Source organism: Chlorocebus sabaeus, chromosome 25, assembly GCF_047675955.1.
Source record: "Chlorocebus sabaeus isolate Y175 chromosome 25, mChlSab1.0.hap1, whole genome shotgun sequence".
In the NCBI taxonomy this organism is placed as follows: domain Eukaryota; kingdom Metazoa; phylum Chordata; class Mammalia; order Primates; family Cercopithecidae; genus Chlorocebus; species Chlorocebus sabaeus.
In genome coordinates, this window is record NC_132928.1 from 79,596,591 (window position 1) to 79,623,962 (window position 27,372).

The following is a 27,372-nucleotide window of genomic DNA, read 5'->3' on the forward strand; positions in this document are numbered from 1 at the left end:
CCTGGACTCTTACGTCTGGTTATTCAACATCCACAATTGTTTATCTAATAGAATTCTCAAGCTTAACATTTCCCCCCACCCCAAAATCTGCTCCTTCTGTTGGCTTCCTCCCAAACATAGTAAATGATAATTCCATCTTTTTGATTTCTTAGGGCCAGAATCCCTGGAGTTATCCTTGATCCTTCTCTTGCTCTCGTACCCCCGTCTAATCTATTAGGACATCTGTCACATCTACCTTCACACAATCTGACCACTTCACACAACCTCTGTCACTAGCGCCCTAATCTAAACCACTGTCATCTCTTACTTGCATGACTGAAATGGCTATTTAACTGCCTTCCTGGCTTCTACTCTCTTTCCTTTTCAGTTTATTCTCCTCAAAGCAGCTGGAATGAGTCTTTTCAAATGCACTCAGATCATGTCACTATTCTGCTCAAAAACTTCCCATCTCAGAGTAAAAGCCAAAGTCCTAAAGCAGCCTATAAGATCCTACATGATCCGGACACCACCCCCTGACTCTCTTGCCTTCTCTCTCTACCTCTCTCTCTCATCCCACGCCACCTCAGTCACACTGGTCTCTGTTGTTTCTCAGATATGTGAAGCACACACTGATCTCAGGACTTTGCACCTGCTGTCCCTGGAACATCCTTCTACCATTTATCCACATGACTTGCTACCTCACTTCTTTCAGGTTTCTGCCCAGAAATCTTTCTATTAATGGGGAATTCCCTCATCTCCCTGCCTCTTTTACTTTGATTTTTACCCCCTACCCTAATACATACACAATTTCTCTCTCTTTATAGCACAGTTGCCCACTGATACATTATTTATTTGTTTGTTTGTCTATCTTCTGCCTTAGTCTATAAACTTGAGAAGCTATTTTATTCACTGCTGTATCCTCAGTGTCTAAAACAGCCTCTAGCATGATGTGTTCAGTAAATATTTGCTAGATGAATTAATGGTGAATGCAATAATACATACATTAGACTTGTAGGAAAAGTGGTTCTCCAGATATCACTGTACAGTGGTTTGAAAGCTTTAAAGGAAAAAGGAGGAGAAACAAATCGGGTTGGGGGATTTTTCTTTAAATAATATCATACTGCGCTCTCCTAACAGATAGTTAGAGGTGGACACCAAGAAGACAGTACTGGAATTGGAGGTGCTCTGAAATGCCATCTGCTTCATCTCTGAATGCAAGTTCTTGAAGAATGTTTTAAAAGGTGGACTACCAAGAAATAGGAAATTTATCTAACTCACCTAAGCCATAGGAAGTTAACTAATTGTTGAGAAACATTAAACAACTTCTCCTTCCCATAAAAAGCTGAAAATTGGAAAACCTGAGTCAATAGCAGTTGGATTAAATGGGATTGGAGATTGCAATGACTGGGAAGGAGATGTGCAGAAAGGCACCTTCTAATTCAACTGACCCCTTACCTTGAAAAGCTATCCTCATAATCAGAAGCCACTCCTTCCTCATCCTTGGCTCACCTTATTATTTCAATCGAAGGACAATGCACAAAGGAAGAAAAGCATTTGTATTCCCTATGACCTCTAAAAATGTTTGTGGTAGAAATGACAGGTGCTGAAAAACATTTCATTTTTAGAAGTTCAAATTTCCATATCCAGTACAGTGGCAAGAATAAGCGTGACATTACTTTTTTTTTTTTTTTTTTTTTTGAGAAGGAGTATCACTTTATCACCCAGGCTAGAGTGTAGTGGTGTGATCTCAGCTCACTGTAACCTCCGACTCCCAGGTTCAAGTGATTCTCCTGCCTCAGCCTCCCAAGTAGCTGAGATCACAGGCGCCCACCACCACATCCAGCTAATTTTCGTATTTTAGTAGAGATAGGGTTTTGCCATGTTGGCCAGGCTGGTCTTGAACTCCTGACCTCAGGTGGTCCACCCACCTCGGCCTCCCAAAGTGCTGGGATTACAAACGTGAGCCACCGTGCCAGGCCAAACTTTACTTTCCGTGGCATTGTGAAGAAGGCAAAAAAGGTTTGAGGTGAGAAGAGACACAAGAGGGAGAAAATATTACCCAGTTTTCTTATTTGGTCTCTACTCATTCCTTTTCCCTCTCAAGCAGTATACACAACACACACATATGCACGTGCACACACACACACACAGTCTGTGGGGAAAAAAATCTCAATCTCCTCCTTATGAAGGAAGTAGGATGTTACAGAGATATTATGATGCAATGAGGACCCTATGAAGGACACTGATCACATTGTGAGGTCAGGATTTTTACTGAAATGTTTGTCTATATGAAATGTATCAGACCTAAATCAGCTTTCCTACCTGCCAGCCTCCTGGTGGCAAGTCTTACTCCTACCCGCAGTATGGGATTTTAAGATCAAAGGAATTAGACCTAGGGCAAAAACTGAGAGAGCAGGGAGGCATTGTAACAACTGGAAAGTTTTCCAAATTGGTAAACTTGCAGTATTCTTTCTGTACAGAAGTAAAAGATCCCCTATGTCCCTATGGATATCAGCAAGGAAAAGCATTTCAACATGGCACTTCAAATCAGCAATTTCAAAAAGGCTTTGAACGGGTTTGAAAAATTGGTTGAACAAACAGCAACCCAGAAAAGAGATGAAAGAGCAGGTTTATTTATCCATAAAGAAGGTAAGATCAGTGATTATACGATAGTCCAATTGGGTCTGTTGGTTAGAACTGAAAAATGTTTTAAGCCATCAGAGAGAAGCATCAGAGCTTAATGTGAAAGAATGGGTGCTGAGAGAGGATGAAGACCTGGGTTCTTGTTCTTTCTGTGTCCCTAAATAACAAAGTGGACATGAGGAAGCTTTTGTTTTGTTTTTGTTTTTGTTTTTTCTTCTCTGAACCTAAGTTGCTTCGATTATAAAACTATGGGATTGGATTAAGTGACGTCCAGTGGTGTTCTGTAGACACTGCCATTTGATGGCTCACTGGTTGACCTGGGATCCTCAGTAGTGTATAGCACTGCTCTTTCTTAGCCCAAAGATACCATGAGACCATAAAGACTTTCATAAGAAGTGCAGCTTCCTGCCTCACCATGATTCCATTGTCTTGGCCACGCTCCATATCTCTAGGCAGGAATGATCTTGAGGATGCAAGCTACGGAGAATATGGTGGACAGTGGTCTCACAGGAGGATTTGCAGCAGAGATACCAGTGCATAGACAAGATTCAAGGGGAGTGGTGTAGTGTACAGCTTTGGCATATTGAGGACAGCTGTGAAAAATAAAGCTAAATGGCAGAGTGGCCCTGCTGTTGCAATGAAAGGAGCAGAGCCCATATAATTGCTAAAGGGATAGTATAGCCAGCCTCAGAGTGTGCCAGGCTGCATAGTAATATGTAAGTGAAAATCTTGACTTTGGGTGTTCAAACCCAAACTGGTATTAATTGAATAGTATTTAATAATTTATAGTCATGTTAATCAATGTAATTATGTTCATTTTATTTGTGGAAAAAATGGGAGCTGAAGATAAATCATTTGCGCAAGTTATCCAACTTCTTTTCTTTTCTTTTCTTTTTTTTATTTTGAGACGGAGTTTCATTCTTGTTGCCCAGGCTGGAGTGAAATGGTGTGATCTCAGCTCACTGCAACCTCCGCCTCCCAGGTTCAAGCGATTCTCCTGCCTCACCCTCCCAAGTAGCTGGGATTACAGGCGCCCACCACGCCCGGCCAATTTTTTGTATTTTTAGTAGAGCCGGGGTTTCACCAAGTTGGCCAGGCTGGTCTTGAACTCCCGACCTCAGGTGATCCACCCACCATGGCCTCCCAAAGTGCTGGGATTACACGCATGAGCCACCGCGCCCAGCCAAAGTCACCCAACTTCTAAGTGTTAAAGCTAAGACTTGGACCTTTTGGGTATGCTTTTTTGGTGATTGGGAACTTGACTGGGCTTTCTAAACTACTCAACAAAACTTGCATTCTTTCCTAGTCAGTTTGTTTTACCTCTCTTTAATTGGTTTTTCAAATCCTTGACACTTTTTCTGAATTCTCTGTGGGATGTCTGCTTCTCTCAGCCAAGTTTTCTATGTCATAAAAGAAAGCAAGGCCAAAAGACAAGAATTCTCTCAAACCCCCTTTTTCCACTTCTGAATCACTGAAAGCAGCAGCTGTCCTTTCTATTTCTCCTCCCCTTCAAGGCTATCAGTTTGCTGCAGCAGCTTCAAAATCTCCTTTTCTACTGGATTTGTCCTCTCAATCTAAAAATACACTCAAGCTTCATGACCTTGACTTTCTCTTTTCTTTAAGCTACCTCTGTATGCCTCTCCTTTCCTTCTGCACTGAATTTCCTGACAATATCTCCACTTAACTTTCAATCTACTCAGGTCTGGCTTCTCTGGTCACTTTGCTGAAAATGCTCTAACCAAGCTATCTGATAACCTAATATAGTTGCCAAATTCAATAAATTGTTTTCATTTTCCAGCCGACTTGGCCATTGTACTAGATTAACAGTGTTAGCTGCCTCTGCTTCAAGAAACTTCCTTGTCCTGCATCTTTCATCATATCATTCTTATTTTTCCCATCTCAATTCTTTCTTTGCTTCTTTTTCTCCTTGAGCTTTGCCTACTGTGTTCTCTCTCAGTCTTAGAGCATAGCTACCATTTAACTAGTTTCCTAAGCCAGATATCTTGGTACAAGCTGAGCATCCCCAATCCAAAAATCCAAAATCTAAAACGCTCCAAAATTCAAAACTTCTTGAGAGCTGACATGAGATAGGGGCATATTAATATTTGCTTTCTGATGATTCAATGCACACAAACTTTGTTTCATGCACAGAATTATTAAAACTATTGTGTAAAATTACCTCCAGGCTCTATGTATAAGGTGTATATTAAATGTAAATAAATTTCGTGTTTAAAGTTGTGTCCTATTCCCAAGACCTCTCACTATGTACAGTACAGTATATAAATATCCCAAAGTCTGAAAAAAATCCATAATCTGAAATACTTCCAGTTCCAAGTATTTTGGATAATGGATACTCAACCTCTGCAACCTTTCACTATGTCATGGTATCTATCTCTTGGCTTATTACAATAGCCTATTACTGTAATAGTCTTCTTGGCCAGGCGTGGTGGCTCACGCCTGTAATGTTAGCACTTTGGGAGGCCAAGGCGGGTGGATCACGAAGTCAGGAGTTCAAGACCAGCCTTGCCAACATGGTGAAACACTGTTTCTACTAAAAATACAAAAATTAGCTGGCCATGGTGACGCATGCCTGTAGTCCCACTTACTCGGGAGGCTGAGCCAGGAGAATTGCTTGAACCAGGACCTGGGAGGCGGAGGTTGCAGTGAGCCAAGATCACACCACTGCACTCCAGCTTGGGCTACAGAATGAGACTCTGTCCCCATTCACTCCCCAAAAAATAGTCTTTTTGCTGAGTTAATCATTTATCTATACCTCTGCCAAGAGTTTTTCATTTTAAAAATTATTGATCTGCCATATCCCTGGTTTATTACTCACCTGTAAAATCCATATATACTAACATAGCATGCAAGGCCATTCACAGCTTGCCTCAGCCCAGCTTTTTAGTCTCAACTCCTGGCATTTCCTTTCATGCACCTTCTGCCCTAAAACAAACTTTTTGCCATTTCCAAACATGCTCTTTTTTTTTTTTTCGAGACGCAGCTTCGCTCTTTTTGCCCAGGCTGGAGTGCAATGGCGCGATCTCAGCTCACAGCAACCTCCACCTCCTGGGTTCAAGCAATTCTCCTGCCTCAGCCTCCCGAGTAGCTGGGATTACAGGCATGTGCCACCACGCCTGGCTGATTTTTTGTATTTGTAGTAGAGACGGGGTTTCTCCATGTTGGTCAGGCTGGTCTTGAACTCCCGACCTCAGGTGATCCACCCACCTCGGCCTCCCAAAGTGCTGGGATTACAGGCGTGAGCCACCGCGCCCGGCCCAAACATGCTCTTAATGACTCTGATTTTGCGCATGCCATTCCCCAATATGGAGTGCTTTTTTTTGTTTTGTTTTGTTTTTGTTTTTGTTTTTGGTGCCTGTAAACTCTTGCTCATCTTTCAAGACCCAAGTCAAATGTCACCTCTTTGTAAAAACTTCCAAACTTTCCCTAAGCAAAGCCATCCTCAGCACTGTTACTGCACTTTATTGCCATCTTAGGGAACTTACCTGCTGCATTTAACCTGCTGAAATTGATATTAATGTGTTCATTCGTTCCTGCCCCTTCTCCTCCACCATTGGCCTGTGGTTGTTGTGAAGGTTTGTGAACCTCAGGCTGGCACAGGGTCTGGTGTCCAGAAGGTACTCCTTCAATGTGTTCTAAATGCATGAGTTGACTTTGCTCTCATTAAGAAACTTGCAATCACAAAGCCACATTGAAAATTTCCTTTCTCTATAGTTGTTAAGATTTGATGAAAACTACATACTGCTAGACAAGTTACCTTCTATCACAGAAACAGTGAGGAGATGGGAGAAATGTAATCTTAACTTTTGTCAGGCTGTTAATACTGTCTGCCACAAATTCATATTTATTAATATTGGAAAATAAAGTCTACCTCTCACTATTACAGGCAAGGAATTAAGAACTAGAGAGAGTGTTTTTAATGGAACAGGGTCTACCTCAGAAATGATGTCAAGTAGGTTGAAGGAATTTGTTCAAAAGTAATGCCCTTAGATCTTATGAATGACCTGGTGGAATTAATTTTATCCCAGGACAAAAAAGTCTCATTGTCCTCATCCAGTGATATTTACCATGAAACTCATATATTGTACAAGTCGGTGTAAATAAATATAAAGCAGCTAAGTAACTGTTTAGATGCCTCATAAGAATTTCTGACTCCGTATTACCAAAATAGAGTGCTTTATTTTCCCCAACAATCTTTTTCCCGTTGCCCTGCTTTTGGTAAACAGACCAACATTTGCTGAGATTTGAAACCGGAAACCTGAGTGTCATTCTAGAACCAGGTATCTTCACCTTTTTGGCTAAATAATTATTGTGTATGTGTGCATGTGTGGAGTTGCGGGGGTGGTGGCGGCTGTCTTGTGCACTGTAGGATGTTAAGCAGCATCCTTGGCCTCTCCTCACTAGATGCCAGTAGCACACCTAATCCTAGTTGTGACAGTCAAAAATATCTCCAGTCTTTGCCGTGTGTGTGTGTGTGTGTGTGTGTGTGTGTGTGTTTGGGGATGGAGGTGAGGTGCAAAGGCTCCCCTGGATAAGAACCACTGCTCTAGATTCCTGCCTTTCCTTCACTTACCACTTCTGCCCCCAAAACTTCCAAACCATTAGCATATCTTTACTATTCTACTGCTTCCAACCATATCTTACCATCTCCACTACTATCTCTAGGGTGCCTGTATCCTCGGGTGCCACTTACCATCCAACTGGGGACACTTTCAAGATTGAAAGGGAGTGTTATTAATAATTTTAAAAAGAGGCATAAATGAGACTTTCCATGGCAGCCCAGATGTGCATTCACCCTCCGTGTTACCCTGGCCCAAACCTCCAATTTCTGAAGCCTACACTAATGCAATTGCCCTCTACTAGTTTTATGTCTTTCCATCTGGCCTCCTTGCAGCAGCCAGTGTGCTTTAAAATTTTTTAAAGGCATATTGTATCATTTCGCCCCATAAAACACCCCAATGACATCTTACCATCATGCTTAAAAGAAAATACCAGCTTCTGACTCTAGCTCTGCCCTCCTTGGCCCCTAGTCTCACCTCAGCACTTTCTGCAGTCCTCACTGTAGGTACTTCATACCTACTGACCTTCTTGGAACATGCCAAGCCTGTGCAGCAACAGGCCTTTGAGTTGATCAGCCTATGCCTAAAAGGCTTTTGTCTAGCTTTCTATGTGGCTGACTTTTTTTTTTTTTTTTGCTCATCAGGTCTCAGCTTAACTCTTTTACCCACCTCCTTAGAGATACCTTCCCTGAGGTCTACCCCAACCTGCCACCACCATACACCCACAGTTCCATACTGCTTTCCTCTTATGTGCTTATTCTATGACAACTTGTTTATTTTAACTGTGTTACTGAGCTTGACATACATACAATAAAGCCCATAAAATGTACTCTTCTTAAGGAGGTAGCTCTGTAAATTTGAACCTTGGTAAACACACCTTTAGCCACCATCCAGATCAAGACAGGGAACATTTCTAGCATCCCAGAAAGTTCCCTCATGCCCTCTTGCAGCAATACTGCTTTTCACCATATACACAGGTAACCACTCATGTAATGTCTATCTTTATTAATTAGCCTTGCCTGCCACAATCTGTAAATAGTTTGTTCACTTGTTACTTTTCTGATTTCCCACTATAATATAAGCTTCCTGAGGGCAGGGATCTTGCTTATCTAATTTTCTGTTCTAAGCCCAATGTCTGGCTCAGTTCTTACACATAAGAGATACTAGTTATATTTTTAACTAAATAAAACCATCTGATCTTCTCTATTCAGTTTGAGAAAGCCTCACATCTAATTCCTTCTTGTCCTTAGATTCAATAGTCTTACCCCACGGAATCACCAAATTTGACAAAATCAAGATTCAAGCAATGGGTGTGTGTGTGTGTGTGTGTGTGTGTGTTTACATAGAGTTCAAGAACCAGTTAAGAATTTCTTGCCAGGCACAGTGGCTTCACACCTGTAACCCTAGAACTTTGGGAGGCTGAAGTGGGAGGATCGCTTGAAACTGGGAGTCTGAGACCAGCCTGGGCAACATAGTGAGACCCTGTCTCTACAAAAAGTAAAATATTAGCTGGGCGTGGTGGTACGTGCCTGTAGTCCCAGCTACTTGGGGGGTTGAGCTGGGAGGATCACTTGATCCCGGGAGGTAAAAGCTGCAGTGAGTCATGACGGCACCACTGCACTCCAGCCTGAGTGACAGAGCAAGACCCTGTCTCAAAAAATAAAATAAAATAAAATAAAATAAAATAAAATAAAATAAAATAATAAAAAAATATAAAATATAAAATAAAATAAAAATAAAATAAAATAAAAGAATTGCTATTTGCTCACTTCCACTTTCCATTCAAGATGAATTCTAGCAAAGACTCCAATGGTGAAACTTTTTACAACAGGAAAAAAGCAACTCATTCTTGAATTTTTGCATTCCTGAACAAAACTCCTAAAATATCTTAAACAGAAATCATGGAGAATGTATCAAACGCAATAGTAAAATATTTCTTTTTATTTAGTAATACTTTAGCCAAAGGCCTGGTTATGTTTGTAAAGACAAGATCTTTTTTTTTTCTTTGAAGTTCAGGGGTACGTGTGCAGGATGTGCAGCTTTGTTACATAGGTAAACGTGTGCCATGGTGGTTTGCCGCACAGATCATCCCATCACCCAGGTATCAAGCCCAACATCCATTAGCTATTCTTCCTCTTGCTCTCCCTCCACACCCCCACAACCCTATGACATGCCCTAATGGGTGTTTAGTCACCATGTGTCCTTGTGTTCTCATCATTTGGCTCTTACATATAAGTGAGAACATGTGGTATTTGGTTTTCTGTTCCTGCGTTAGTTTGCTAAAGATAATGGCCTCCAGCTCCATTCATGTCCCTGCAAAGGACATGATCTCCTTCCTTTTCATGGCTGCATAGTATTCCATGGTATGTATATACCACATTTTCTTTATCCAGTCTATCATTAACGGGCATTTGTATTGATTCCATATCGTTGCTATTGGGAACAGTGCTGCAATGTGCATATACATGCATGTATCTTTATAATAGAATGATTTATGTTCCTTTGGGTATATAGTCAGTAATGCGATTGCTGGGTCAAATGGTATTTCTGCCTCTAAGTCTTTGAGGAATTGCCACACTGTCTTCCACGATGGTTGAACTAATTTACACTCCCATCAACAGTGTAAAAGCCTTCCTTTTTCTCCCCAACCTCACCAACATCTGTTGTATTTTGACTTTTCAGTAGTAGCCATTCTGACTGATAGGAGATGTTATCTCATTGTGATTTTGATTTGCATTTGTGTAATGACCAGTGATGATGAGCTTTTTTTCATATGTTTGTTGGCCACATGAATGTCTTATTTGAGAAGTGTTTGTTCATGTCCTTTGCCCACTTTTTAATGGGGTTGTTCGTTTTTTTTTCTTGTAAATTTGCTTACGTTCCTTGTAGATTCTGGATAGTAGACCTTTGTCAGATGGATAGATTGCAAAAATTTTCTCCCATTCTGTAGGTTGTCTGTTCACTCTGATCATAGTTTCTTTTGCTGTGCAGAAGCTCTTAAGTTTAATTAGATCCCATTTGTCTATTTTTGCTTTTGTTGCAATTGTTTTTGGTATCTTCATCATGAAATATCTGCCTATGCCTCTGTCCTGAATGATACTGCCTGGATTTTCTTCTAGAGTTTTTATAGTTTTGGGTTTTACATTTAAGCCTTTAATCCATCTTGAGTTGATTTTTGTAAATGGTATAAGGAAGGGGTCCAGTTTCAATTTTCTACATATGGCTATCCAGTCCTCCCAGTATCATTTGTTAAATAGGGAATCCTTTCCCCATTTCTTGTTTTCGTCAGGTTTGTAGAAAATCAGATGGTTGTAGGTGTGTGGTCTTATTTTTGGGTTTTCTGTTCTGTTCCATTGGTCTTTGTGTGTGTTCTTGTACCAGTACCATGCTTTGAGTTACTCCAGCCTTGTAATATAGTTTGAAGTCAGGTAGTATGATGCCTCCAACTTTGTTCTTTTTGCTTAGTATTGTGCAAAGACCAGGTCTTTAAAATGCAAATAAATCTGGTTTTTATAGATTGAGATAAGAAAATAGAAGGTTAGGAAATAAAAATTGTAGCTGACATACAAAAGGTAGTCCTTGGAATTTGATGAAAATGTACTGTACTTTTTTCAATGCAGATGCAATTGATTATGACAAGTTTTATGCATCAGTACAGAAGCTCTTTGGTCCAGATGTGAAGGATCAAGATGTGAAACGCTTTTACAGGAAACTGTGCAACAACACGGACGCATCTGCAGACTGGTGTGAGGTAGATTCATTTCATGTTCATAATATGAAATCTAGGTATTATTTTTCTAACTTTGGAATAAATAATTAAAACAAAGTGTTACTCCTATAGGGGTTGAACCACAATGTGCATGTGCCATGTTTAAATAAATGAAAGTGGGTAAAGTAGGTAACGATTTAGCTGTATTATTAATAAACAACTCTTAAATCCTTTCAGACCAAGCTGCCAGTTGGAAGAGCTATACATGCCTCTAACAACAACCAGGATTTTAAAGGTCTTCATTTCACTTTACAGGAGATATTTATTTTCAATGGGTTCAATGTACACAAATTTTCAGTATATCCGAGTTATTAATATAAGAGAAGAGGCTACAATTCACTACCTGTTATATTCCCTGAGTTGTTTTCTGATCACCATGGTATTTATTGTTAAAAAATTACATATATCCATACAGAGAAATTAAATAATTTTTTACAGATTATCTGATTCCTTAAAAAAATAAATGGAAATAGTAGACAAAAGAAAAAGCAAGAATCTAAGGGATCTGAATACCACATTTTATAAGCCAATGGATATGTAGAAGGAGAATTTAAACCCAAGACGCAGGAAAAATATCTCTCTCTCAAATATATATGGAGCTATCTCAAAATTGACCACATTAGGCTAAAAAGAAAATATTAATAAATTCTGATATAATAAATTAGAAGCCTAAAATAAAAGATAGCCAAATCCCCCACATCACCCAAATAAAAACCAAATTAATTTTAGAAAAAAATCGCCAAAAATAAAAAAAGGTTTCTACAAAGCCTTTGAGGAATATATAATTCCCATGTTGTATGCATGTTTCTATAATGTAGGAAAAGCTAAAAAGCTATCCGGCTCATTTTATGACATTAAAATAACACTGAATTGAACATAGACAAAATGTCAGGGAACTATAAGCCAATATTACTTATAAATATAAATTCTAAACTCCTAAAGAAAATGTTAACAAGTTGAATCCGGCAGTGCATTAAAAATCATTTCTAAGTACAATTTACCCCAGCAAAGTAAGGGTGGTTCAATATTAGAAAAGCTAGAAACATCCTTCATTTAACAAGTCAGAAGAGAAAAAATAATATGCTAATCCCAATCTAAGGTCAGCAAACTAAGGCCTATGGGCCAAATCTGGATAGACAGCCACCTTTGTTGTAAATAAAGTTTACTGGAACACAGCAATACTCACTCATTTACAAATTGGCCACGGTTGCTTCTGTGCCACAACAGAAGAATTATGTAGTTTTGACAGAGGCTGAATGGCCTGCAGGCCAAAAATACTTACTACCTAGCCCTTTTCGAAAAACGTTTGCAGACTTCTAACCTGAAAGTAAAGTAAAATTAAAAGTAAAAAAGATGTCTAATAAGAACTCAATAGCCATCCTTGCTTTAAAAAGAAAAATAATCTTAGCGGAAGAGAAATAATAGAAAATTCCATTAATTTGAGAAAGGAAACTGACTGTATTAGTATTCTATTGCTACTGTACTAAATTATCATAAATTTAGCCATGGGAAGAAATACATATCATAGTTTGCATGGATCAGGAGTCTGGGACAGCTTCACTGGGTCCTCTGCTTGGGGTATCATAAGGCTGCAATCCAGCTGTTGGCAAGGCTGGGTTCTCATTTGGAAGCTCCGCTAGGGAAGGATCTGCTTCCAAGCTCATTCAGGTTGTTGGCAGAATTCAGTGCCTTGCTGTTGTAAGTCTGAGGACCTCAGCTTCTTGTTGACTGGAGGCTGCAGGCTTCCCTCTTGTCCTAGAAGCTGCCTGCAGCCCCCACCATGTGGCCCTCTATACTGGCAGTTCACAACTTTGCATCTTCAAGGCCAGCGGGAGAATTTTTCCCTCCATAGTCTGATAAGAGGAAATTTTATATAATGTAACATAATCATGGGAGAAACAGCTCATCATATTTGTCATATTCTCTTAGTTAGAAGTAAGTCACAGTTTCCACCATATTTAAGGGATAGAGATGATACAAAAGTGTGACTTGTGTGTGTGGGAGGGAAGAGGAGGTCATTTTAGAATAGGTCCACCATAGAGACTTACCAGAAACATATTTAAGCAAGGATCATATTTACTGCTGAAATACTAGACACAACCCCATTAAAGTCGAGAACAAGAAAAGGATGCCTATTCACCACTAATCTTCAACACTTTATTGGAGGTTGTAAGCCATGCAAAGAGAGGGGAAAAGGGCAAGAAATGGAATTGATATGTAATCAATTATTTAAAAATACAAAATTCTCATTATTTGTGGATATTCTACCAAGAATGTCGAAGAGAATTATATGGCAAACTATCAGAACTGAGAGGGTTCAAAAGAGTTCGAAAAAGATACACATGGCAGAATCAATAATTTCCACAAACACCAGCAATAACCACCCCTCTCTCTCACCACAACTAACTAGAAAATAAAAAGATTCCATTCACAAAAGCAACACATAGGAGAAAGTATCATGGGATGACTCTATTGAAAAAAGATAGTAGAATAATAATTGAGAGGCTCAGTTTGTAAAGATACCAACTGTTCCTGAATTGACTTAAAATTTAATCTCACGCTCCTTGCCATTTCACGCTGAAACATGAAGACAAAGGGAAAGCTGGGCCCGACCCCCCGTCCCTTCTTTTGCCATTACTGGCTCCATCTTATATCATGAGGGGCTGTGTGCTCACACATGGGCACCCCAGCCCACACGTCTAAGCTGTTCCATACCTTCACCTCCACAAACACTATCCCTTGGCCACTCCTCAGAGCTAGCGGTGTACATACCAATGGTGTGCAACCCTTTCTCATATGGTGGATAAGAGGCTTCACAGGCCCGAAAGTAGACTTGGCCCCTTTGGGGAGAGAATTCTGGGGTTCGAGGAATCTAGGGCATGGTTTAAAAGCATTGTGGCCGGGCACGGTGGCTCAAGCCTGTAATCCCAGCACTTTGGGAGGCCGAGACGGGCGGATCACGAGGTCAGGAGATCGAGACCATCCTGGCTAACACAGTGAAACCCTGTCTCTACTAAAATACAAAAAAAATTAGCCGGGCGAGGTGGCGGGCGCCTGTACTCCCAGCTACTCGGGAGGCTGAGGCAGGAGAATGGCATGAACTCGGGAGGCGGGGCTTGCAGTGAGCTGAGATCCGGCCACTGCACTCCAGCCTGGGCAACAGAGCCAGACTCTGTCTCAAAAAAAAAAAAAAAAAAAAAAAAAAGCATTGTTATAGACCCCTGGTAGACAAGGGCCCATTAGCTTCCACAGAAAAGACTAGAGTGGGGCCGTGTAAAGCTGTGCTGTCCAACAAAGTGGCCGCTAGCCACATGTGCTACTTACATGTAAATTAAGTTAGAAATTCAGCTCCACAGTTGCACTAGTTACATTTCAAGTGCTCAGGATTCACATGTGGCTAGTGGCTATTGTATTATACAGGGCAGATTACAGAATATGTCCATCATTACAGGAAGTTCAACTGGACAGCGCCACTCTAAAGGCATAGGCCCCTTGCCCTGGGCCTACAAGCAACACTGCAAATGGAATCATGGCTATTTTTTTAAAAAAATATACTGATTCAATAAAGTAGAAGATATATATGTATTTAACAAGAACTCTTAGCCACCCAAAGATTTTGAGAAATCAAATGAAGAGTGAAACAGTCAGCTACTTTGCAGCCACACAGAAATGACCATTTTTTCCATAAATCGTGTAAGTGTACAACATGAATGCATTGTTTTGTGCTTTTGTTCCAGGATGTAATCTCTATCACACTTTGTAAACCCTGTGGATATTCCCCCATAGATCGGTAACTTGAATGTAATGTCATTAAACTTGGGATAGATGTGATTCTGAGAATCACATTTTCTCATTGTTCTCTATTTTCTTATGAATATTTCTCACATACTCGATGGTTTATGTGCATGAATTTCTAATGCAATCATTTTGGACCACTTAAAATGTGAAAATGTGTGTCTAACAAATGTTTCGTGTCAATATAAAAAAAATTATGCACATTTGGAAATTAGAAAAGTCTGTTCATATTTTATTACACACTTAGATTCAGAAAAGCAATGCTCTAAAGATAGTTCATAAATGCCAACAAATGAGACAAAGCACTCTGTGATAAATCCGTTTACATGGAATTCTACAGTAACTGAGAATTTGGTCTCTGAATGAAATACTACTCTAAAGTAAATCCGATTTTTTTTTGTTTGTTTTACAGATGAGGAAATCAAGCCTCATTCTCTCTGACATCTACTCCTTCTCTTTCCCTTTCTAGTTAGAACTTCCTTCTAACTTAATCTTCCTTCATTTGTAAAATGTGTTCTTTTTTTCAAGAACCTTCTTTTCAGTTTCTCATTTAATCTTCACAACAGCTGCACAATGTAGATTGTGAAGGATATGTTATTGAAATGATAAAGATGAGAAAAATCACAAAAAGCTTAATTGACTTATCTAAAGCTGCACAGAAAGTCTGTTTTGGTCTTGGAGCTGAGATTTTTCTCCCTCTTTATGTAGTAAGTTCATGTGACATTATCCTGGGGCCAGGTGCTGTATCTAATGCCTGTAATCCCAGCACTTTGGGAGGCCAAGGCAGGAGGATTGCTTGAGCCCAGGAGTTTGAGACCAGGCTGAGCAACATGGTAAGACCCTGTCTCTATGAAGAAGAAGAAGGAGAAGGAGAAGGAGAGAAGAAGAAGAAGGCTTTAAAAAAACAAAACATATGATATTATTCTGTTACATCACTTGGGTTCCTATAAATTGTATGCAGTTTTAATAGAAAAACTCATGGCCAGCCTCTGGCACACTGTATGTATATAAAGAATCACTTGAGGTTTAAAAAAAAAAATAGGGCAGGAAGGTTCTTCTTTTATTGTCCTGTCATTTTTCTCACAAACTATTTGTGTCAATGCTCCTAAGGGGCATTTCTATTTCAAGCCATGTGACCTAACCTTTCTGGGCTTCAGAGCCATCATCTGTAAAATGGAAATTCAATTCAAGGAGACTAACTTCGTTTCGGTATGGATTACCTAGTGTTTTCTTAATCAGTTAATATTAATCTTATCAGGTAATAAAAACAAGATTTATTCTTTTAAACTCAGGCACAGACATACCAATCTTATTCCAAATATAAATCTCTTTGTGGTAGAAATGCCACAAAAAGTTGCACTTTCTTTTTCAAGATTTTTTGATGCAGACACTTGGAGAATTTGAAATTCATAGAATAATGAAATCTTATTACTCACCTAAACATTATCTAGACCTGCCCCTTCAATTTATAATGGAAAAAATTTAATGTAAAGAGATCAAAAGAAATATGACTGCCTTAAGTTTATAAAGCTAGTTCATGGAAGAGTCTGGTGCAGACACGGTCTACTTTTCTTACAATGCCATGTTAGTCTGGGTTTCCAGTGGGCAACTTATAAACACATTTTTTTTTAGGAGCACACTACAAATTAATCCAAAGAAGAGGCATACGACACCATATGGAATGCCTATAATTGTGTTCCCTCCCAAAAGTGAATTTAAAGTGAATTATTATAAATCTAAAATTATATTTGCTAACTTCAAAAATGTTAAAAGAATGTTCCAGGATAGGTTGAAAAATAAGCTGCATGCAGGTTTTTATTTTCTTCTATTGGCTTTTTTATTTTCTCCATATGTTCTACAATGAACATATGTTCCTTATATAATCAGATAAAAATGAAGTTAAAAATGAATCACTTAAAGCAAGGAGCAAGACTTTTAAATAGCATAGTTAAAATAAAATTAACATTCTAATAGTCATTATATATATATAAGTGATGAAATACTCAAATCTTGTCACAGGCAAAATTACTACACTGAAACTGAAAAGGTCGAAGGAGAAATTTGAGATCTTAGAGGCTATGGCTCATCACGGGAAAAAGGGGTATTTGCTGCTCTTTAACAACATTATTTGCTTGAAACATTTCCTTTCAAAATGTAAAACTTTCACTGTTGTTTCTGAAGGAGTTTATCTGGTATAATACCTAAATTTTTTTCAATAAATTCAAGTAATTTGATATTTTTCATATCCTTTGGAAGTTATTTTTTGGTAAGCATTGTAATAGTGTGTTATTTACAAGTGAAAGTAACAAAATTTATTATTTTCATAAGAGCGTATGTCCATAATCTGCCATCTACCTACATGCAGATGTGATTATAAAATATATGCATGATAAAATGCAAAGGTGATGTGTTGTTTGGGTAAGTAACAAAAATGCTTAGTGCGCAGTTTTAAATAGCAAGGAAGATATTTGAATTCTGTTTCCTGTACTGTCTCTGGAAAAATTAGGAATTATAGTTACTCAAATGTTGACATTGATTGAGCTCCTTCCTGGCAATTGGTGCAATCTAAGTACTTGCTAATCTCCCTCATTATGAAGTAATCTAATCATGCACTTCCTCAGTTAATCCTTACAACAGGGCATAACACGGGGATTATTACTGATTATCCTTATTTTACACATGGGAAAGACTCAAGTACAGAGAAATTAAGGATCTTGCATGAGGTCATGTGACTAGTAGACAGTAGAACCAAGATTTGGACCCGTGACCAATTCCTAAAGCACTGAATACTTCCTCGCATAGGACATTGCTCCTGAATTTCTTCTCACATCTGTTCTTAGACACTTGATGCCTTGGCACTATCCCCACAACAATTAAAATAAAGTTAAATGACTGACTGCAAACTGCTCTTTGAGGATGGGTATCAATGATGTAGGAGACATAATTTCAAATTAGATGACAGCATATATGATGTGGAGTTCTCTCATCTCCAATAAACACTGGAATTCATTAATGTAGAAACAAAGAATCATCATCACCATTATCATTACACATTCTCTGAAAATTATTATTTCACACTATTCTCTGAGGTTAAATTTGCTGCCAACATTTATCAATTGTCTACTTTGCATAAGTCATTTAAATTGTACCAAGTTGTGTTTATAAAACGAGGGCAGGAGAATTGCTTGACCCCGGGAGGTGGAGGTTGCAGTGAGTCGAGATCACACCACTGCACTGCAGCCTGGGTGACAGGGCAAGACTCCATCTCAAAAAAAAAACAAAAAAACAAAAACTACCCTTAAAGACAAGCTACTGTTCTCATTAGAGGCTGTGGTCTGGATATAATGTGTCATTTATTTTTCTCTCTCCCATGAGGCCTTCTCAGTGTAGGCTTTCCAATGATAACAATAGCTAATGTTTTAAAACGATTACTATATGCCAGGCACGGTGCAAAATGCTCATTTTGACATGACATGATGTCATCCATTATGTCATTTAAACCTCAATAAAACAAAACAAAAACAAAATTCAGAAGTTTGTTCTTTTGTTCTACTGATGAGGAAGTTAAGACTTCAGAAGGTGAAGGTATTTTTCCAAGTAATGACTATCAATTCCTTGTATAGTCTGAACCCTGACCCTGGACCACCTGAAGGTATTTTTCCAAGTAATGACTATCAATTCCTTGTATAGTCTGAACCCTGACCCTGGACCACCTGACTCAGCAGCACACACTCTTTGCCATAAAGTGGTATCGTGGGTTTGAATGATACAGGGCTGAGGTACAGATCGATACGTAATTGTTAACTGAATAATGCATCAATGAATGATGACAAAGATTGCAGTAAGAAAACCTTCCTGTCCCCTCCAACATAGATCTATTCATTTTCCTTTTCTTTTCTCAGTTGTTCAGAGGGAAGTTGATATTCAATCTAGAGGTTTCTGTGCCCATAAAAAATGAGCAATGATTTCTGAGAAGATAACAAGTTAAGTTTTTATGGAGTGCTAATTTTGCTGGTGGGTAAAAGGGAAAATACAAGCAAGTCTCGATGAGCCTGATTTTCCCACAGAAAGGAATCTAACTGTGGGGAATAATTAGGGCAATTGTATGTTGGGAGGTTTGAATGTGGGGAAATGTAAATGAAGAAGTAGTAACATTTGTGAAGCAACATGATAGGACATATATTAAAATATTTATATAATGTTAAGCCATCATCTAGCATCTAAATCAACATTATTAAAACAAACTGGCATATTGCTGGTTTTGATTTATTTCCAATTCAATCATTAGTCACTAGTTCCTTTAAACTCAAAGTATGGTCTCTCATGAAAAGCTTGTTAGAAATGCAGATTCTTAGACTCACCCCAGACCTACTGAAGTCAAATCTGCATTTTAACAAGATACCCGGGTGGTTAGTGTGCACACTGAAATTTCAAAAGGACTCCTCAGTTCATTTCGTGCATTCAACTTTATGGGAAATACTGATATACTAATTATATGACTTTTATAATCATTTTATTAATTAAAAAATTTACATAATTATTTTTAAGTTCGCTCATTATAAGAATTTTACTTCTGTTGGTTGATTAATATGACAATTGAAGAACAGCTATCTTATTTTCTTCATTTTTCAGTTATATAATTTGACAGTTTATTCACAAATAAGAACTCTTTTCTTCTTCACGATGTTTTATTTTTTATTTTTTTTCATAGTAATTTATTCTCATGCAATGCCTAGACATAGGATTTGGAACACTTAAATAAAGAAACTCTTAAATTCCCACCAACAGGGATAAAGAAAAAAAAAAATCTAGCCCTGAAAATTTCATGGAAAATGGGTAAGACAGTCATTTGAGAGTGGCCAAACTCAGTGTCACAGTTCTTAGTAGGACCCTGCATGATGAAGACTGATTTCATTTCCAAATAAGTGCCAGCTCCGAGTAGACCTACCAGTCTGAGCGTCAGATCTACTGAAAAGAAAAATGAGTAACTGCTCAAAAATCATGCATTATCAGTATACAGTTTGTTGAATATATTAAACCAGGGGTCCTCAACCCCAACAGTCCGTGGCCTGTTAGGAATTGTGCTGCACAGCAGGAGGTGATCAGTGCAGGAGTGAGCGTCACTGCCTGAGCTCCGTCTCCGCTCAGATCAGCAGTGGCATTGGATCCTCACAGAGCGTGAACCCTGTTATGAAGTGTGCGTGCAAGTGATCTAGATTGCGTGCTCCTTATGAGAATCTAGGGCCTAATGATCCGAGGTGGAAGAGTTTCATCCTGAAACCATCCCTTGCCCTGGTCTGTGGAAAAAGAGTCTTCCATGAAACTGGTGCCTAGTGTCAAGAAGGTTGGGGACCGCTGTAGTAAATGTCTCCTGGTATAGGGAACCCCTGACAGTCACAAAGCAAGGTGCTGCCTGTTAATACTAATTAGACTTTAAATTCAGCCAACATGAAATCTGTTACTTTACAGTTAATTCTGAGGCATGGTGCATATTTATACGTGCTGTTTGGGATTTCAGATCTTCGGATACTTCTCCTCTGAAGAAGATCCTATTACTTCCCAGTTGGATGAAGAAAATTTGGTTTTCTTTGTGTCTAGAAAACGGCGAATTTTAATTTCAGGTGACATTTTAATTTTCTCTTCCAAATTAGTACGAGTTTTAATATTTTTCCCAAGAATAAATATTGGGACTATATGTTTCCATAGAATCACTTTTCATTTTATGTATTTGTTCAATGCTTTATCACTGGATGTCAGGGTGGTGAGAGTTTCATATGCAGTATCAGAAGAAACTCTATGACTATTGAAATTGAAATATTATAATTGCTTTGAAGGGCACTAAATAGAGAATGTGATGGGAGAAAATTCACATTTTCCTGAAAAAGACTCAGACTTCCAGTGAAAACTCTCTGCAATGATGTCACAATAATGCATGCTCCAGGAAAAGAAGTCACGTTTCTTTTAAAGTATTCTTCAAATTAAGTTTTTGAGTTTTCACTAAACGTGACTCTTCCATTCACTCTCATCTACCCGCGATTATCTTAAAGAAGTTCCATCTGACATCTCTGGAGAGCTTGGGCCAGTCACGGAGGGGCATTGTCCCCAATCTGGGAAGTCTCCAATGTATGTGTTCTTCATTTTCAACTTTGAGCCTGGGACCCAGGACCTCCCATCCCTCTCCACTCTTAACACCTTGGGTTTTCTTCTCGTTCTTCCCTCCATGGTGGGAGGAGGTCAGGAAGAGGGAAGACAAACCTTCAAACCTACTCCTGTCTTCCAGCATTTCCTCCCATATTCTGAAATGAAGGTCAAATGTGATGTCTCTTAAAAAAGCACCTGGAGGCTGGGCATGGTGGGTCATGGCTGTAATCCTGGCACTTTGGGAGGTCAAGGTGGGTGGATCACCTGAGGTCAGGAGTTCAAGACCAGCCTGGCCATCACAGTGAAACCCCATCTCTACTAAAAATGCAAAAATTAGCAAGCCATGGTGGTGCGCACCTGTAGTCCCAGCTACTCGGGAGGCTGAGGCAGGAGAATCGCTGGAACCCCAGAGGTGGAGGTTGCAGTGAGCTGAGATGGCGCCACTGCACTCCAGCCTCAGTGACAGGGCGAGACTCTGTCTCAATCAAACAAACAAAGCACCTGGAATGCTTTCTGAGCCAAACCCATCTTCATCCTTGACTCTTCCTTAGCCCAACCACAGACCTCAACAGAGCCTGGCCTCTGGCCATGGGAACTAGAAAGCAAAAACGAAAACAAAAACCCCGACACAAAAGGGCTATCCCTTCTGCACCACACTGAGCTGAGGAGGGCCCCAGAGCAGGGCAGAAGTGTTGCTGGCAGCCTATGTTAGAGCTTTGAAAGTCTTTTTCTAGATGACAGTTGCATTCTATAATTCATTTATCATTCAACAAATATTTGTTAAAGTCTACTATGTAGGCCAGATACCTTTCCAAATGCTAGAGACACAGCAGTGAACAAACAGACACAAATCCCTGACCTCATGGAGTTTACATTCCAATAGGGAGAGGAAGACAACCACAAACATTAAACAAGTAAAATGTACAGTATGTCAGATGGTAATACATGCTACAGGACAAAAAGTAAGCAGGTTGTGGGGAAAATAAAGCAGGAATGTGGGAAGCAGAAGGTGGTTTGAGAGCAGGAGCATGGTGTTCGACAGGGTGGTTGGGGAAGTCCCCACTGAGAAGGTGAAAAAGATCCGTAGAAAGTGAGAGAGAAAACCATGTATTTCAGGTAGTGGGGAGAGTGGTGGAAGCTAAGGTTGGAGAGGCAACAATGGGAGTGGGGACAGATGTATTGGGACTTGTAAGACATGCTGAAGACTTCTGAATGAGGCAGAAAGCTACAGGGGGCTGTGGATAGAGGAGAGGAGTAACCTGAGTTATCCTTTATATTCTATTCTAGCTTCTGCATTTAAAATAGTCTGTAGTGTGTACGGGGTGGAAGCAAAGAGAATGATGGTGGCTTGCAATAGGGCAGTGTTTCTCCATCTTTTGTTTTTTTTAATTACTGACCCCTAAGGAGCCTCTTTAGACTTTTTGCTCCTAATTGCCTTCCCCTCTGCCTTATCTTGCCCCATGCCATTTTAATGCCTCAGGTATTAATTATTAAGTGAATCCAATTATATACTACATGCATATCTGCACTTTCTGCACAAAAAGAGTAAAATGTATTCATGTTCCCTCCAAGAACTAATTTGTACCCATTTGGGGGCAATATCTTCTCTGTTGAGATACACGGATGAGGGTGGTAATACTAGGGGGTGACACCTGTTCACTTGCCTTTCTTTCCTAAGAGTTTGCAATTATAAAAATTAAGTACCCTGGAAGAAATTCTATATATATGGCTTTATCATTCAGGACATGGCCATAGAAACATGAAAGTGTCTAGCTAGTCTTTTTTTTTTTTTTGTCAAAAGGCATTTTTTTTAAAGCCTTAATGACAGCTCTAGTTTCATTCTTTTATACTGAAAAGCCTGAGATAGTATTAAGTTTTTATCCTGTGTAAACCACAATGGTGAGAGTTCAAAGAAAGGAGTCCTAAGAGATGTGAAATATCTCAAAAAAGAAATGATTCCAAATGATGTTTAGAAAATGTGTTCTCTGTGAAATATGCACATGTACGTGTATGTGTGGGGGGTGGGTGGGTGTGTGTCTTGCATTTTCTCTGGGAATTAATGCACCACATTTAGTTAGAAAGCTCTATATATGCAAATTAGTATCTCTGAGGATCATTAAAACACAATGGTTGCTGGGTTTTATGGTTTTACTCTAATTTTTAAGTAACTTGGGGCTTTCTAGCAAAAAAGCTGTTTATCTTTTGTTGTTGTTGTTGTTGTTGTTGTTTTGAGACAGGGTCTCGCTCTGTCACCCAGGCTGGAGTGCAGTGGTGCAATCACAACTCACTGCACCTCAACCTCCTGGGCTCCAGAGATCCTCCCACCTCAGCTTCCCGAGGAGCTGGGACTATAGGCATGACCAACCACACTCAGCTAATTTTGTATTTTTGGTAGAAATGAGTTTTGTCATGCTGCCCAGGCTGGTATCAAACTCCTGGACTTGAACAATCCACCTTCCTCAGCCTCTCAAAATTCTGGGATTATAGGAGTGAGCCACTTGTGTCTGGCCATATCATTTTTTTTTTTTAAACAAACCTAATGAGTTTCAGCATCTTTACTGCTGAAAGTTGAAATTAATATTATGCTGTTGACAGGTAGTAGAAGACGAGATGTGATTAAGAGCATTGTCAAGATACCTCACCTGGATTTACTAATAACAGCTACTCAGAAAGGATTAATAACAGTTTTTAATAACCAGGTAATTTCTTTTTCTTTTTCTAACTGAAGGATTCATTTTACAATAACCAGGTAATTTAAAAGCTTGCATTTCTTTCTCCCTCCCTCTTTCCCTCCCTCCCTCCTTCCCTTCCTTCCTTTCTTCCTTCCTTCCTTCTTTTCTTCCTTCCTCCCTCCCTCCTCCCTTCTTTCCCTCCTCCCTCCCTTCTTTCCTTCCTTCCTTCCTCCCTCCCTCCCTCTCTTCCTTCCTCCCTCCCTCCCTTTCTTCCTTCCTTCCTCCCTCCCTCCCTCCTTTTCTCCCTTCCTCCTTCCCTTCCTCCTTCCTTCTTTCCTCTCTTCCTTCCTCCCTCACTTCTTCCTTCTTTCCCCCCTCCCTTCCTTCCCCCTCCCTTCCTTCCCCCTCCCTTCCTTCCTTCCTTTCTCCCTTCCTCCTTCCCTACTTCCTTCCTCCCTCCCTTCTTCCTTCCTTCCTCCCTCCCTCTCTTTCCTTTCTTCCTTTCTTTCCTTTCCTTTCCTTCCTTCCTTTCTTTCTTTCTTTCTTTCTTTCTTTCTTTCTTTCTTTCTTTCTTTCTTTCCTTTCCTTTCTTCTTTCTTTCTTTCTTTCTTTCTTTTTCTTTCTTTCCTTCCTTCCTTCCTTCCTTCCTTCCTTCCTTCCTTCCTTCCTTCCTTCCTTCTTTCTTTCCTTTCTTTCTTTCTTTCCTTCCTTCCTCCCTTCTTTCCTTCCTTCCTTCCTTCCTTCCTTCCTTCCTTCCTTCCTTCCTTCCTTCCTTCCTTCCTCCCTCCCTCCCTCCCTCTCTTCCTCCCCTCCTCCCTTCTTCCCTCCTCCCTCCTCCCTTCTTTTTCTCTCTTTTGGTTTGTCTCTGCATTATATATATGTATCAGGTACAGCAGAAACCATAAATTGTATTTTAGAGTTATTCCAAAAAAAATAAACCCAAATGTTTAGTAATGAGGAGGCTGCTGTGCCCTGTGGCAATTCTTTGGAACTGGTGACTGCATTTGGCATTGTTCCCTCAGGGTGTCATATTGAACCATGTGGCATCAACACAATTAAAAGATGCTCCTGGATAATGTCTCAGTTAAAATCAGAAACACTCATGAGCCAAGTGATTAATAAAAGGTCCCATCAGGAACTTTAGACTTGAAATAAAAATGAATTGCTCAAATTCCAGCCCCGCTGTTTTACTAATTATGTAATTAAGTAGGGAGCTTAGCGAGTCACTAACATCTTTCACATCTCTTTTTTTACATCTGTAGAATGAGGACAATAAAACCTGTCCTCCCTCAAAGGATTGTAGTGAAGGTCAAATGAGAGAATGGGTGTAGAAACACTTTATGAACAATAAATCCCTACATGAATGTAAGGCTTTGCTATTATCAATGTCATTTCTAAATTTGTAAGTTTTGGACTTTCACTTTAATGGAATATGTTACAATATACCCTACATAATATTTTGCTATGAAAATAAAAGGTAAATCTTTGGTGTTATTTTAAAAATCCTAATGATTAGTTCATTTCCAACTAGAAACAGGCTTTATGCAAGTAAAATATCTTTGAAATAATCACTATGTGATTAAAATTTTTCACATAATTTTCAGTTCTTCAGTCATCTCCAGTTCAGGGAATCTTTCCGAAGCTGAAGTCACAGACAGCCAGATTCTGTCAGAGGTGGGGGCTGTGTGGCCCGGAGGCGGTGCAGTGGGGGATGCAGAGTGTGGGCGTGGAGTTGGCTCCAGCCTCGCACTAACACTTAGAGCTGTGTGTGTTATTTAATATCTGCATGCCCTGGTTCCTCATCCAAAATCATAGACCTTCCTTCTTGCTCTTCGAGTTAATACTAATGAAGTACTAGCATCATTAGAGTTCCTCAGTAAATGTTGGCAATTGCTGTAATAAACAAATAATGTGAAAACAAAAATGAATTTGCCTCATTTAAATATAAAAACCTTCTCCATCTTTTTCTCTTGGTGCATTATTTACCTTCTCTTTTGTTACCTCAAAAAGAGAACTAAGATGGTATCTAAAAAATAATAGGAGAAGGAAAATAATTACGTGCATACTAAAATATTCAGAATGACGTGAAATAAGTCAGGTGACATGGTCACATTTCCAGAGATGCTTTACAAACATGCACATACACACAAAAGCTTATAGATGGGCACGTGTATACTCACAAATGTGCAAACACATATGTTTTTTATGAGATAATGTAACTGGAGAAAAAGATGGCTAAGAAATTAATGGTTTTGTTTTTGTTTTTTGTAGAAACAGGGTCTCGCTGTGTTGTCCAGGCTAGTCTCGAACTTGTGGTCTCAAGCCATCCTCCCACCTCATGGCCTCCTAAATTGCTGGCAGCCCAAAATTAATTATTTTGAGATTTGATACAGCAGGAATAAAAATTGTTTTGATTGTTGCAAGCCTTACAAATATGACATACCATGTGAGAAAAGATAAGCTGAAAGTGCAGGTCACGGGAGTGATTTATTAAAAGGTAGCCATTAACAACTCCAAATATCTTGGATTAAGTCATAATTTAGGCTGTATCTGAAGTACAATAAATATAGTTCAGGATTTTCTTGATGATATAAACATTAAATGTTACTAATAAAAATTCAAAATATATCTATAAGGATTATGAAACTTTTAAAGCAGCTGAGAGGATTTTAAATAGGTGACTTCCACTAAAGATATAGAGAGAGAAAGAGAAGCAGAAACCACAGGTGTTCTGTTCTGCTACTCACTGGTTTTCTTACAGCTATGTATTTTTCCCATCTAGAAGTCAGTCCCGGGTTAGAAAAGCCTTTTTGAACTCTTCAGATGAAAGGCAGCCTGTGGGTAGCCATGACTAACAGCTTTAGTGATCTCTCTGATCTACTTTCTCTGTTTCACGTCATCCGTTTCTTCTGGGCCACTGTTTCCTAGATATTTCTCAAGGCCATCTGAGCATGTAAAAGAAACCAGGTCATTGAAATACTTCAACTACTTGCCTTCATCTTGGGAGCAATTTCCATGCCACAAGAGTAGGAAAGGCTGCTCATGTATACACTAGCTGTCTGCATGGGATAAAGCTGTGGTTCTTAACTGGTGTAGTACCCAGTGCATATATATTCACTCAACAGGTGCTTATTGAATAAAAGAGGAGGCCCACTGGGTAAAATGTTCTTTTAAGTCTCAACTTGGAGAGTTAACTTCAAATGAAAAATGGTAGTTTTTCTCAATCACTCTATTTAGTAACTACTCTTGCCATTGCTGTTAGATTATTTTGCATTCCTTTTTTTTGGCATCAAATGTTGCTCCAAACAACAACAACAACAACAAAAGATGCAGTTTGCATAAAGGAGGAAGAAAATGACTAGTGAAGTGTAAGACTCTTAACAGCACAGTCACCAGGTTTAACAACGAGCCGCAGAGGGATAAGCCTTGCTCACAGCGAACAGTCCGCATTATTCCACAGAGCTAGCTGTTTCAGGGGAAGGAGAAACAGGGAGGAGACTTACAGAGGGCAGAATGACAGCTGAGATTAAACCAAGAAGATTCTGGGTTGTTTTAGAGTCGGCATTTTCATCTTTAATTGTAGTGTCAACTAGATTTCATTACTCTCTTCCTTTTTCATAGATGAGAGTTCAGACCAGCACCAATGTTACAGTAAGTACACTTAAAAAATTTCTAATTAAGTCAAGGTTAGAGCTGTGATGATGGTTCCTTCACAATTAATTAAAATCTCAATGAAGTAATGAATAGACTCTGGATATATATTTCATATATTATAAATTTATGTTTACTGGCTAGG

General features: G+C 39.3%; 1 protein-coding gene across 1 annotated transcript in view; it reads left to right on the top strand.

Annotated features, from left to right (window-relative positions):
* Positions 1–2,361: 2,361 nt before the first annotated feature.
* WDR64 (WD repeat domain 64) overlaps positions 2,362–27,372 on the top strand; it is a 158,234-nt gene continuing 133,223 nt past the window's right edge. Inside the window, exons 1-5 of the mRNA XM_007989939.3 lie at positions 2,362–2,628; positions 10,820–10,950; positions 20,282–20,384; positions 23,500–23,603; positions 27,198–27,227. Coding sequence (XP_007988130.3) covers positions 2,484–2,628; positions 10,820–10,950; positions 20,282–20,384; positions 23,500–23,603; positions 27,198–27,227 — 513 coding nt within the window. The 5' untranslated portion in view covers positions 2,362–2,483. The remainder of the gene's footprint in view (positions 2,629–10,819; positions 10,951–20,281; positions 20,385–23,499; positions 23,604–27,197; positions 27,228–27,372) is intronic.